General features: G+C 48.5%; 1 protein-coding gene across 1 annotated transcript in view; it reads left to right on the top strand.

Annotated features, from left to right (window-relative positions):
- The window catches only part of cers3a (ceramide synthase 3a), a 142,893-nt gene that overhangs the window by 123,545 nt on the left and 6,023 nt on the right, over positions 1 to 13,325 (top strand). Inside the window, exons 8-10 of the mRNA XM_034184259.1 lie at positions 4,764 to 4,892; positions 4,982 to 5,088; positions 5,256 to 5,409. Of these exons, the coding sequence (XP_034040150.1) occupies positions 4,764 to 4,892; positions 4,982 to 5,088; positions 5,256 to 5,409 (390 nt within the window). The remainder of the gene's footprint in view (positions 1 to 4,763; positions 4,893 to 4,981; positions 5,089 to 5,255; positions 5,410 to 13,325) is intronic.

The following is a 13,325-nucleotide window of genomic DNA, read 5'->3' as shown; positions in this document are numbered from 1 at the left end:
TAGTTCTATTTCAGAATTTACTGTTATTTATTTAGAGAAGTGTTTCATAAATGTTAAAAAATTCATATATTTGCAGTTGAGTTGAATAATAAATTGAATTTTGTCTCTTATTTGTTTTTGTCTATAAGCACATGCAATATCAATATCAGTGCTCAGATGACAATAGCTTCTGGGAAAGGTGCAAGTTGCAATAAACTGTGATGCCAAGTGCTAAGGATACATGCTATCCAGTCACAGCAGATGAAAGTTTTTTTACTACTGAGCAAACATCATTGTTAGACTTTTTTAGGTTCAATGATTCCACGGCGTGTAGATGTTATGGCGTCAGTGACCCCATGGCCTTGGCGGAGGTTTTGTTATGTGTCGGACGCAACCCGGAGAACCGACCAGCGTTTGAAGGACCCAGTATAAAATAAGCAGAGCACGGTACAAAGGATAACAGAGTTTAATGAACATAACAGTGCTGTGAAAAATATAAAAGTGCGCGGTCTGGCGTGGTGGATTGCGGTGCGCTCCCAGCAGCGCTAACGGTCCGGAGCCAGAACTGGTTCGGACCCAAGGACCCCGCCGACACCCCCCAGGTGGCCGCGACAAACCGAGTCTCAGGAAGTGTGCTGACGAGCGTGAGACCTCACCCCCTCCTCTTTCACAGACCATGCATCAAACCTGGACGTTCTCTGCATCCACTGATGATGAGATGGCTCTCAAGACACGATCTCACCCGTCTGGTCACAAGGTCGTGGTACTCCACCGGCACCGTCCCTAGATTGGGCGGGACTCTGACCTCCTCCTTAGCCTGGGAACCGGGAGGAACCGAGGAACCTAAACATACCCGATGGCAGGTCTCGCTCCACTGAACCACTACCCCAGACGGCCAATCGATCCGGGGATTGTGTTTTAACATCCAGGGGAACCCTAAAATCACACGGGAGGTAGCAGGAGTCACAAAAAACTGGATCTCCTCCCGGTGATTTCCTGACACCACCAGAGTTACAGGTGGTGTCTTATGTGTGATTGGAGGGAGTAGGGAGCCATCTAGTGCCCGCACCTGCACAGGCGAGGTAAGCGCCACCAGAGGGAGCCCTATCTCCCTGGCCCATCTGCTGTCTAACAGATTCCCTTCAGAGCCCGTGTCCACCAGTGCTGGGGCCTTCAGGGTTAAATCCTCATAAAGGATTGTAACTGGGAGTCGTGTGGCAATGTGGGTGTGTCCCACGTGAATGTCTCGGCCCACCCCTAGCCCAGTTTCTAGGGGCGGGCGTTGGTGTTTAACCGCTCGGGGCAGTCTCTTACCTGATGCTCTATCGAGCCACAAACAAAACACGCTCCGCGGGCCAGCCTCCTCTGTCTATCTGGTGCCCTAAATGTGGCCCTGCTCGTGTCCATAGCTTCGTCAGCAGGGGGAGCTGTAACCACACGGAGTACAGGGGCCGTGGAGCGTGGGGAGGGCGGAACGCGGTCGGAACCGGAAGGGAGAGGGACGGCGCGTGCCCGGCCACGCCCTTCGTCTCGTTCCCGACGGCGTTCTTCTAACCGATTGTCTAATAGTATGACGAGATCAATAAGCCCATCTAAATCCCGCGGTTCGTCTTTAGCCACCAGGTGCTCCTTTAGAACCAATGACAGTCCGTTTACAAAGGCGGCGCGGAGGGCAGTGCTATTCCAGCCGGACCTCGCAGCGCGATGCGGAAGTCGACTGCATAGGCAGCTGCACTCCGGCGCCCCTGTCTCATTGACAGCAGCACGGCTGAAGCGGTCTCTCCTCTATTTGGGTGATCGAACACTGTTCTGAACTCCCTCACAAACCCATCATATGTCTGAAGGAGCCGTGAATTCTGCTCCCAGAGCGCTGTAGCCCAAGCGCGTGCCTCACCGCGAAGCAGGTTTATTACATAAGCTATCTTGCTGGCATCAGTCGCGTACATGAAAGGACGTTGTGTGAAGACGAGCGAACACTGCATAAGGAAGTCCACGCACGTCTCCACACAACCTCCGTACGGCTCTGGAGGGCTTATGTATGCTTCCGGGGAAGGTGGGAGGGGTCGTTGAACGACCTGTGGAACGTCACTGTTACGCACAGGGTCGACAGGAGGGAGAGCCGCAGCAGCGCCCTGAGGGCGCGCTTCCACCTGCGCGGCAAGAGCCTCCACCCTGCGGTTAAGGAGGACGTTCTGCTCGGTCATTAAATCCAACCGAGCCGTGAAAGCGGTGAGGATCCGCTGCAACTCACCGATCATTCCTCCTTCGGACGCCTGTGCGCCCTGTTCTTCCATTGGCCGTTCAACAGCCGGTTGACGCCCCTCGGGATCCATGACGTTGGCCGAGATATCCTGTTAGGCGGCAGCGCCCTCTGGTGCCTGGAGCCCGCACTCCAGGCAGGGTGCCCTCTGGTGGTGGTGGGCCAGCAGTACCTCCTCTTCAGCGGCCCACACAACAGGTTTGCACTCTCTGAGTGCTTCTAGTTTACTATTAATTTCTGGTGTCACTTTTCAAACTGCTCTGGTTCTCCCGCCCTCACTCAGTCTCTCACCTGTGGTTAATTAGTTCTTGCGTATTTAAGCCACTCTGGCTTGTGTGTCACTGCCGGTCTCTTACCGTTCATCAGTCCTCCATCTCTGAACCCACTTGTCATTTTCTGTTTTGTTTTGTGAGTACTCCATCGCTGTGATTGTTGACAGTCCTTTTTTGTTCCTGTGTTTTTGGAGTGTTTTTTGTATTTTGCCATGGGGAGTGTTTTTGTCACAATTGTGTTCCACCATCACTTGGAAATTAAAGCTCCTGGTTTTTGCACTTAACCCTTTGAGTCCTACTGTCTGCATCTTGTGGCCCACTCTTGACTCTTTGTGAGTACAACCATAACATAAAGTGCTGCATAAATGTTTTATTTTAATTTTCATACTATCATTGTTAATGTTGGAACTGTATATGAGCTTGGAGTAAAGCATATAGCAAAAAATAAACACAAGTTGAATTTTCATTAATTTTCCACAAGAGATAGCAGTTCCTCATTGAGGATAATTAAGATGAACAATTTATGTGTGTTAAAGCTGTGGGTTGTCTGAGCCTAGTCTTCAGCTCAGGCAAGCCTGTGCATTAATCCACTCCTGGTTCTGTTAGAGATCCAAATGCTATTTTACTTTACTCACAGGGGTGATGAAGCTTTTTACTCAGTCTTTAAGAACCACAGTGACATCTGTTCAGAATTACTTCCATGAGATGAAAGTGTTACCTGTCAGTCTGCAACCTGCTGGTCTGCTGCCCCTGTCCTCTGCATGTCTCTCTGCTGCATGTCCGTCCACAGGCTCTGTCCCTTGTGTGTTCTTCCGCAGCCTCTGTCTTCTGCATGTCCATTTGCAGCCTCTGTCTGCTGCGTGTCCATTTGCAGCCTCTGTCTGCTGCATGTCCATTTGCAACCTCTGTCTGCTGCATGTCCATTTGCAGCCTCTGTCTGCTGCGTGTCCATCTGCAGCCTCTGTCTGCTGCATGTCCATCTGCAGCCTCTGTCTGTTGCGTGTCCGTCTGCAGCCTCTGTCTGTTGCGTGTCCATCTGCAGCCTCTGTCTGCTGCATGTCCATCTGCAGCCTGTGTCTGCTGTGTGTCCATCTACAGCCCCTGTCTGCTGCCTGTCCATCTGCAGCCCCTGTCCACTATATGTCTGTCTGCAGCCTCTGTCCACTTTGTGACTCACAAACCATCTTGCACATTCATGCACTTTTAATTAGAAAAAAATCTTAGATTTCAAGTAGTTATTTTTGTAATGATATCTCAGTAACCTGGTGAATAATTATGCTGTGCTCTGCCAGTGGAAGCATGCAGTGCACTTGTGCAAGAACTGATCCGAGTCATCACAATGATTTTGTTGCAATGAAGTTGTGACACGCGACACGAACAAAAGTGACAAATTGAACGACTGTCGGTTTTCAGCCCTCCTTGTCAGCTGACAACCCAAAATTCTGACATTCAAAACGAAGAAATTAAAAGGTTTCCAGCATTTTTCTACGTGAAAATAACTTCATCATAAATAGCAGTAATGATCAGCAGTCATGTAAAAAGTACTTTTCTCAGTGCAAAAATAAAATAAAAATGCAAAGACCTGTGTTCCACCTGTTGCACACGTCAACATTTTATCTTTCGTCACCACACAAGCATGAAGTAAACTGTTAACTCATTAAATACCCCCAATATTTGCAGTCAGTGGTCTTATTTGAATGAATTTTTTGGTCAGGCAGCAGCATCTGGAGTTCAGCCTCTTTTTACAGAGAAGGCTGTGTTTGAAAATAATGGAACTCAGAGTGCAGCACAAACAGGCCTTTCTGCTCATCAAAAATGACAGAAATCATTATTTTTTGGCATTAGTTACTATGAGAATTGTTAAGGTTCTTTTTATATTCACCACCGTGGCACATGCAAACTAGGCTCAACACATCATGTGATGCCATATGTAACACACCGAGGACTGGGATTGGTCCGTGGATAACCCTGTCCCTCTGATATCCAGTAAGTGAACAACATCAGTTTTGGACCTAATATCAACAAAGGATCAGATTTGGCCCATCATTCCAGAATGTCATGTCATGTCGTAGCAGAGAAATATTGGTGTTGTCGTATTTGAAACATCACAGAGAGGTTTTTATGACCCTGATGGGAAAATTTGCCCTGCATGGGAGTCCTTCCATCTTAATTTGTTGTGTGAATGAAAGGAAAACGTGTTGTCATTCTGAGAAGGCGCGGTGACATACTCTCACAAAATGTTTATATGGCAGGACTTTAAGGAGCAGATCATTCACCACTTGGCCACTCTGGTCCTGTTGTCATTTTCCTGGTGTGTTAACTACATTCGTGTGGGAACGCTGGTCATGCTCATCCATGATGCCTCTGACGTTTTACTGGAGGTCAGTTCTTTTTGCTTTCATAACTTAATAAATTAATAAATGAAGGAATTAAATGAATTTAATTTCTGCTGTTTTTCTTTTTCTTTTAGTCTGCAAAGTTGTTCAACTACGCCAAATGGGAGAAAACATGCAAAGCTCTGTTTGTTGTGTTTGCAGTGATGTTTATGGTGACACGGCTCGTCATCTTTCCATTTTGGTGAGCTGATCATGTGTGCATGTGTGCGTCTGTGCCCTGAGAACATACAAATAGCGTGAAAAATATCTGCATCGAATTTCATCAAATGTCACCCAGCAACATGCGCACTGTCTCTGTGGTGGAGCTTGTGGATGTTACAACCTGTTTTTGTGCTGACTGCATTTCAGGCTGATTCACTGTACCTGGGTCTATCCCATCCATCACTACCCCGCCTTCTTTGGATACTACTTCTTCAATATCATGCTGTTGGTCCTCCTCTTTCTGCACGTCTTCTGGGCCTACCTCATTCTCTGCATGATCAGGAAGTTCCTGTTTGGAACGGTCAGTCTCACTCTCTTGTCTGTGTGGTGCTAACAGCTGAACGGTCAAACATACATGGACATTTTTGTTTTTCGAGTCACTAAGTTGGTTTTCTTGTTTGTGGAAAGAGAAGTCTTTTCATGGACAATAAAGAACTGGATTGATAGATAATTCTGAAGATTTTTGCTCACTCAATCCTTGATAATGTCACCTGAGAGACAATAGGCAGATTTCCATTCAGTTGTCACATTCTGATGGACAGAGCAAATGGATTATTCATTCATTCATTTTCTATGCCTGCTTACTCCACTCAAGGGTCACTGAGAGCTTGAATCTGTCCCAGCAGTCATAGGGTGTGAGTCAGGGTTCACCTTGGACAGGACACCAGTCTGTCACAGAGCCACATATAGACAGATAAACACATTCACACATGCATGCCTACGGTAAAATCAGAGTCACCAAATCACCTAACCTGCTATGTCTTTGGAAGTGGGAGGAAACCGGAGCACCCAGACAGAACCCACACAAACACATGGAGAACATGCAAACTCCACACAGAAAGGACCAGGCCAGAAGTGATCCCACAATCTTCATGCTAACCACTAAGCCGTCATGCTGTCCACAAATGGATTAGTTACGTATTGAAATATTTTGTCCTGTGACAAAATTGCAGAAACTGTCGGTCTTCTGTGGATTCATGGCTCTGATGGATGGATGATGTCACATTTCCACTGTCAACCCAAAGAGCTGCATTCAGCAGAAAATTTTCCCATTTCGAGACATATATGCGAGTGACATTCGTCAAGGTCAATGCCGTGTGGATAGAGTCGGGCTTGCTTGGGGAGCATGACCTCATATTTCCTCACTACATTCATGCGCTGACAGCATCTTCTCACTGTGCCAGTGTTCAGTGCAGCTGCAGCAGAGAGGATAGTAAACACCTTTATGGTGCCTTTTTACCAAGAGAATCTGTCAGGCACTCTGATGTCCAGATAAAAACACCTACAGCCGTGCTACTGTGTCCATGCAACCGTTAAACAGTGTAGGACCCAGGACACATTCCTGATGAACACCAGTACTCAGAGAAAAAATTCAGTTTCTGCACCTTGTCGAACCCTTATGATGTCCAGCAACATTTTGGGGTCATTTTGGGACACCTAATTTGTTCTTTTCTTGTTTCTCACTCTCTTTGTTTAGATCTCAAATGTAGCTGATTAAATCTAATGACATGATGAATCATGTCTCTAGTTGATTCTGAAGGATTTGTGAGCACTCAGGAGGCAGTACACAAGCATTTTCATGAACCTGGTGATTTTAGAGTTTTGTAAGAGTGATTTAGTAATTGTTTTTACCTGAGGGCAATGAGATCGGGGAATCTTGCTTATTACAGATTTGATCTGGTTCTGTGAAATCCAACAGACAGATATGAGTGCAGCGTCTTTGTTGGAGGAAATAAAAGATTGTAAAGTGTTCAGTGCTTCCACACTTTGGTGGATCATTTAATGGACACGCCATTGTTCCTTTTGTTAAAGTTAACCTTGTATTCATATTTAGAATAATTACACACAAAAACACAAACAGCTGCTGTCATTTTCTTGTCATAACATGTTTTAAAGGACACAGGTTGGACTGTGTTCATGAACAAAAAACAAGGCTCAGATTACACTTCTGATCTCCTTCCTCTTTGCCCTCTCTCTGTGTGTCCTCTGCCCTCTCTCTGTTCCTCTTTGCCCTCTTTCTGTGTCCTCTTTACCCTCTCTCTGCTCCTCTTTGCCCCCTCTCTGTTCCTCGTTGCACTCTCTCGGTTCCTCATTGTCCTCTCTTTCTGTCCTCTTTGCCCTCTGTCTTTCTTTCCTCTTTGCCCTCTCTCTGTGTGTCCTCTTTGCCCTCTCTCTGTGTGTCCTCTTTGCCCTCTCTCTCTGTTCCTCTTTGCCCTCTCTCTCTGTTCCTCTTTGCCCTCGCTCTCTGTGTCCTCTTTGCCCTCTCTCTGTGTCCTCTTTGCCCTCTCTCTGTGTCCTCTTTGCCCTCTCTCTCTGTTCCTCTTTGCCCTCTCTCTCTGTTCCTCTTTGCCCTCTCTCTGTGTGTCCTCTTTGCCCTCTCTCTGTGTGTCCTCTTTGCCCTCTCTCTCTGTTCCTCTTTGCCCTCTCTCTCTGTTCCTCTTTGCCCTCTCTCTCTGTTCCTCTTTGCCCTCGCTCTCTGTGTCCTCTTTGCCCTCTCTCTGTGTCCTCTTTGCCCTCTTTCTGTGTCCTCTTTACCCTCTCTCTGCTCCTCTTTGCCCCCTCTCTGTTCCTCGTTGCACTCTCTCGGTTCCTCATTGTCCTCTCTTTCTGTCCTCTTTGCCCTCTGTCTTTCTTTCCTCTTTGCCCTCTCTCTGTGTGTCCTCTTTGCCCTCTCTCTGTGTGTCCTCTTTGCCCTCTCTCTCTGTTCCTCTTTGCCCTCTCTCTCTGTTCCTCTTTGCCCTCGCTCTCTGTGTCCTCTTTGCCCTCTCTCTCTGTTCCTCTTTGCCCTCTCTCTCTGTTCCTCTTTGCCCTCGCTCTCTGTGTCCTCTTTGCCCTCTCTCTGTGTCCTCTTTGCCCTCTCTCTGTGTCCTCTTTGCCCTCTCTCTCTGTGTCCTCTTTGCCCTCTCTCTGTGTCCTCTTTGCCCTCTCTCTGTTCTTCTTTGCCCTCTCTCTCTGTCCTCTTTGTCCTCTCTCTCTGTGCCTCTTTACTGTCTCCCTGTGTCCTCTTTGCCCTCTCTCTGTTACTCGTTGCCCTCTCACTGTTTCCTCTTTACCTCCTCTCTGTCTTTCCTCTTTGGCCTCTCTGTCTGCGTGTCTTGACCATCTGTCTGTGTCCTCTGCCCTCTCTCTGTTCCTCTTTGCTCTCTCTCTCTGTCCTCTTTGCCCTCACGCTGTGTCCTCTGTTCCTCTTTGCCCTCTTTCTGTGTCCTCTTTACCCTCTCTCTGTTCCTCTTTGCCCCCTCTCTGTTCCTCGTTGCACTCTCTCGGTTCCTCATTGTCCTCTCTTTCTGTCCTCTTTGCCCTCTGTCTTTCTTTCCTCTTTGCCCCTCTCTGTTCCACTTTGCCCCCTCTCTGTGTCCTCCTTGCCCTCTATCTGTCCTCTTTGTCCTCTCTGTCTGTGCCTCTTTACTGTCTCACTGTGTCCTCTTTGCCCTCTCTATTTTCCTCCTTGCCCTCTGTGTCCTCTTTGCCCTCTCTCTCTGTCTTCGTTACCCTCTCTCTGTGTCCTCTGCCCTCTCTCTGTTCCTCTTTGCCCTCTCTCTGTGTCCACTTTGCCTTTCTCTCTGCCCTCTTTGCCCTCAATCTGTCTTCGTTACCCTCTCTCTGTGTCCTCTGCCCTCTCTCTGTTCCTCTTTACCCTCTCTCTGTGTCCACTTTGCCTTTTCTCTCTGTCCTTGTTACCCTCTCTCTCTGCCATCTGCCATCTCTCTGTTCCTCTTTTCCCTCTCTCTGTTCCTCTTTGCCCTCTCTCTGTGTCCACTTTGCCTTTCTCTCTGCCCTCTTTGCCCTCAATCTGTTTTCTGCCCTCTCTCTGTTCCTCTTTGCCCTCTCTCTCTCTCTGTGTCTTGACCATCTCTCTGTTCTCTGCCCTCTCTGTGTTCCTCATTGCCCTGTCTCTGTTCCTTGTTGCTCTCTCTCTCTGTTTGTTTTTGCCCTCTCTCTCTGTCCTCTTTGCACTCTCTCTGTTCCACTTAGCCTTTTCTTTGTTCCCCTTTGCCCTCTCTCTCTCTTCGTCTTTGCCCTCTCTCTCTGTCATAGGTGCCTTTTTTCTATTTCTCTTTGCCATTTTTCTGTGTCCTCTTTGCTCCTCTCTGTTACTTTTTACCCTTTCTCTCTGTCCTCTTTTCCCCTCTCTGTTCCTTGTTGCCCTCTCTGTTTGTTTTTGCCTTCTCTTTGAGCCTCTTTACCCTCTATCTGTGTCCTCTTTGCCCTCTCTCTGTGTCCTCTTTGCCCTCTATCTGTCCTCTTTCTCCTCTCTGTCTGTGCCTCTTTACTGTCTCACTGTGTCCTCTTTGCCCTCTCTCTGTTCATCCTTGCCTTCTCTCTCTGGTCCTCTTTGCCCTCTCTCTCTGTGTCCTCTTTGCCCTCTCTCTGTGTCCTCTTTGCCCTCTCTCTCTGTGTCCTCTTTGCCCTCTCTCTGTGTCCTCTTTGCCCCCTCTCTGTTCCTCTTTGCCCTCTCTCTGTTCTTCTTTGCCCTCTCTCTGTGTCCTCTTTACCCTCTCTCTCTGTGTCCTCTTTGCCCTCTCTCTCTGTCCTCTTTGTCCTCTCTCTCTGTGCCTCTTTACTGTCTCCCTGTGTCCTCTATGCCCTCTCTCTGTTACTCGTTGCCCTCTCACTGTGTCCTCTTTACCCCCTCTCTGTCTTTCCTCTTTGGCCTCTCTGTCTGCGTGTCTTGACCATCTGTCTGTGTCCTCTGCCCTCTCTCTGTTCCTCTTTGCTCTCTCTCTCTGTCCTCTTTGCCCACACGCTGTGTCCTCTGTTCCTCTTTGCCCTCTTTCTGTGTCCTCTTTACCCTCTCTCTGTTCCTCTTTGCCCCCTCTCTGTTCCTCATTGCACTCTCTCGGTTCCTCATTGCCCTCTCTCTGTGTTCCTCTTTACCCTCTGTCTTTCTTTCCTCTTTGCCCCTCTCTGTTCCACTTTGCCCCCTCTCTGTGTCCTCCTTGCCCTCTATCTGTCCTCTTTGTCCTCTCTCTGTGTCCACTTTGCCCTCTTTCTCTCCTCTTTGCCATCAGTCTGTTCGTCTTTGCCCTCTCTTTTTGTGTCCTCTTTGCCTCTCTCTGTTCCTCTTTGCCTTCTTTCGGTGTCCTCTTTGCCCCCTCTCTCTCTCTCTGTGCCTCTTTATCCTCGCTCTCTGTGCCTCTTGCCCTTTGAGGGAGCGTGCAATTGGCATGCTGACAGCAGGAATGTCAACCAGAGCTGTTGCTCGTGTATTGAATGTTCATTTCTCTACCATAAGCCGTCTCCAAAGGCGTTTCAGAGAATTTGGCAGTACATCCAACCAGCCTCACAAGCGCAGACCACGTGTAACCACACCAGCCCAGGACCTCCACATCCAGCATGTTCACCTCCAAGATCGTCAGAGACCAGCCACTCGGACAGCTGCTGAAACAATCGGTTTGCATAACCAAAGAATTTCTGCACAAACTGTCAGAAACCGTCTCAGGGAAGCTCATCTGGATGCTCGTCGTCCTCATCGGGGTCTCGACCTGACTCCAGTTCGTCGTCGTAACCGACCTGAGTGGGCAAATGCTCACATTCGCTGGCGTTTGGCACGTTGGAGAGGTGTTCTCTTCACACTGTCCAGGGCAGATGGCAGACAGCGTGTGTGGCGTCGTGTGGGTGAGCGGTTTTCTGATGTCAATGTTGTGGATCGAGTGGCCCATGGTGGCGGTGGGGTTATGGTATGGGCAGGCGTCTGTTATGGACAAAGAACACAGGTGCATTTTATTGATGGCATTTTGAATGCACAGAGATACCGTGACAAGATCCTGAGGCCCATTGTTGTGCCATACATCCAAGAACATCACCTCATGTTGCAGCAGGATAATGCACGGCCCCATGTTGCAAGGATCTGTACACAATTCTTGGAAGCTGAAAATGTCCCAGTTCTTGCATGGCCGGCATACTCACCGGACATGTCACCCATTGAGCATGTTTGGGATGCTCTGGACCGGCATATACGACAGCGTGTACCAGTTCCTGCCAGCATCCAGCAACTTCACACAGCCATTGAAGAGGAGTGGACCAACATTCCACAGGCCACAATTGACAACCTGATCAACTCTATGCGAAGGAGATGTGTTGCACTGCATGAGGCAAATGGTGGTCACACCAGATACTGACTGGTATCCCCCCCCCCCCCCCCCAATAAAACAGAACTGCACCTCTCAGAGTGGCCTTTTATTGTGGACAGTCTAAGGCACACCTGTGCACTAATCATGGTGTCTAATCACCATCTTGATATTTCACACCTGTGAGGTGGGATGGATTATCTCAGCAAAGGAGAAGTGCTCACTATCACAGATTTAGACTGGTTTGTGAACAATATTTGAGGGAAATGGTGATATTGTGTATGTGGAAAAAGTTGTAGATCTTTGAGTTCATCTCATACAAAATGGGAGCAAAACCAAAAGTGTTGCGTTTATATTTTTGTTGAGTGTATCTATGTCCTGTTTGCCATCTCTGTCTGTGACACTTTACCCTGTCTCTGTGTCCTCTTGGCTCTCTCTTTCTCTTTGCCCTCTTTCTATCCTCTTTGCCCTCTCTCTCTGTTCCTCTTTACCCTTTCTCTGTGTCCTCTTTGCGCCCCCTCTCTCTCCGTGTCCTCTTTGCCTCTCTCTGTTCCTCATTGTCCGGTGTCTGTGCCTCATTACCCTGTGTCCTCTTTGCCCCCTCCCTATGTCCTCTTTGCCCTCTCTCTCTGTAAATCTTTACCCTCTCTCTGTCCTCTTTACCCTGTCACTGTCCTCTTTAGCCTTTCTCTGTGTCCTCTTTGCCCTCTCTCTCTCTCTCTCTCTCTCTCTGTGTCCTCTTTGCCTTCTTTCGGTGTCCTCTTTGCCCCCTCTGTCTCTCTCTGTGCCTCTTTACCCTCTCTCTCTGTCCTCTTTGCCCTCTCTCTCTGTTCCTCTTTGCACTCTATTTCTGTCCTCTGTGTCCTCTCTCTGCTCCTCTTTACCCTTTCTGTGTCCTCTTTGCCCTCTCTCTCTCTGTTCCTCCTTGCACTCTGTTTCTGTCCTCTTTGCCCTCTCTCTGTGCCTCTTTACCCTCACTCTGTCCTCTTTGCCATCTATCTATGTCCTGTTTGCCATCTCTGTCTGTGACACTTTACCCTGTCTCTGTGTCCTCTTGGCTCTCTCTTTCTGTTGGCCCTCTCTCTCTGTCCACTTTGCCCTCTTTCTATCCTCTTTGCCCTCTCTCTCTGTTCCTCTTTACCCTTTCTCTGTGTCTTCTTTGGCCCCTCACTCTGTCCTCTTTACCCTCTGTCACTGTCTCTCTGTGTCCTCTTTGCCCTCTCTCTCTCTCTGTGTCCTCTTTGCCTCTCCCTGCTCCTCTTTGCGCCATCTCTGTTCTTCATTGCCCTCTCTCTGTTCCTCATTGCCCTGTCTCTGTGCCTCATTACCCTGTGTCCTCTTTGCCCCCTCCCTATGTCCTCTTTGCCCACTCTCTGTAAATCTCTTTGCACTCCATTTCTGTCTTCTGTGTCCTCTCTCAGCTCCTCTTTACCCTTTCTGTGTCTTCCTTCCCCTCTCTCTCTGTGCCTCTTTACCCTCACTCTGTCCTCTTTGCCAAATATCTGTCCTGTTTGCGATCTCTTTCTGTGACTCTTTACCCTGTCTCTGTGTCCTCTTGGCTCTCTCTTTCTCTTTGCTCTCTCTCTGTCCACTTTGCCCTCTTTCTCTCCTCTTTGCTGTCACTCTGTTCATTTTTGCCCTGTCTTTTTGTGTCCTCTTTGCCTCTCTCTGTTCCTCTTTGCCTTCTTTCGGTGTCCTCTTTACCCCCCTCTGTCTCTCTCTTGCTGTGCCTCATTGCCCTCTCTCTGTTCCTCATTGTCCGGTCTCTGTGCCTCATTACCCTGTGTCCTCTTTGCCCCCTCCCTATGTCCTTTTGCCCTCTCTCTCTGTAAATCTTTACCCTCTCTCTGTCCTCCTTACCCTCTGTCACTGTCCTGTTTGCGCTCTCTGACTGTTCCTTTTTGACCTCTATCTTTGTCCTCTGTGCCATCTCTCTCTGTTCATCTTTGCCTTCTCTCTCTGTCCTCTTTGCCCTCTCTTTTTGTGTCCTCTTTGCTTCTCTCTGTTCCTCTTTGCCCTCTTTTGGTGTCCTCTTTGCCCCCCTCTGTCTCTCTCTGTGCCTCTTTACCCTCTCTGTCTGTCCTCTGTGCCCTCTCTTTCTGTCCTCTTTACCCTCTCTCTTTGTTCCTCTTTGCACTCTATTTCT

The sequence above is a fragment of the Thalassophryne amazonica genome, chromosome 2, assembly GCF_902500255.1.
Source record: "Thalassophryne amazonica chromosome 2, fThaAma1.1, whole genome shotgun sequence".
Classification (NCBI taxonomy): Eukaryota; Metazoa; Chordata; class Actinopteri; order Batrachoidiformes; family Batrachoididae; genus Thalassophryne; species Thalassophryne amazonica.
The sequence above is the reverse complement of the archived record's forward strand: the minus strand, read 5'-3'. Positions and strand labels throughout refer to the sequence as shown.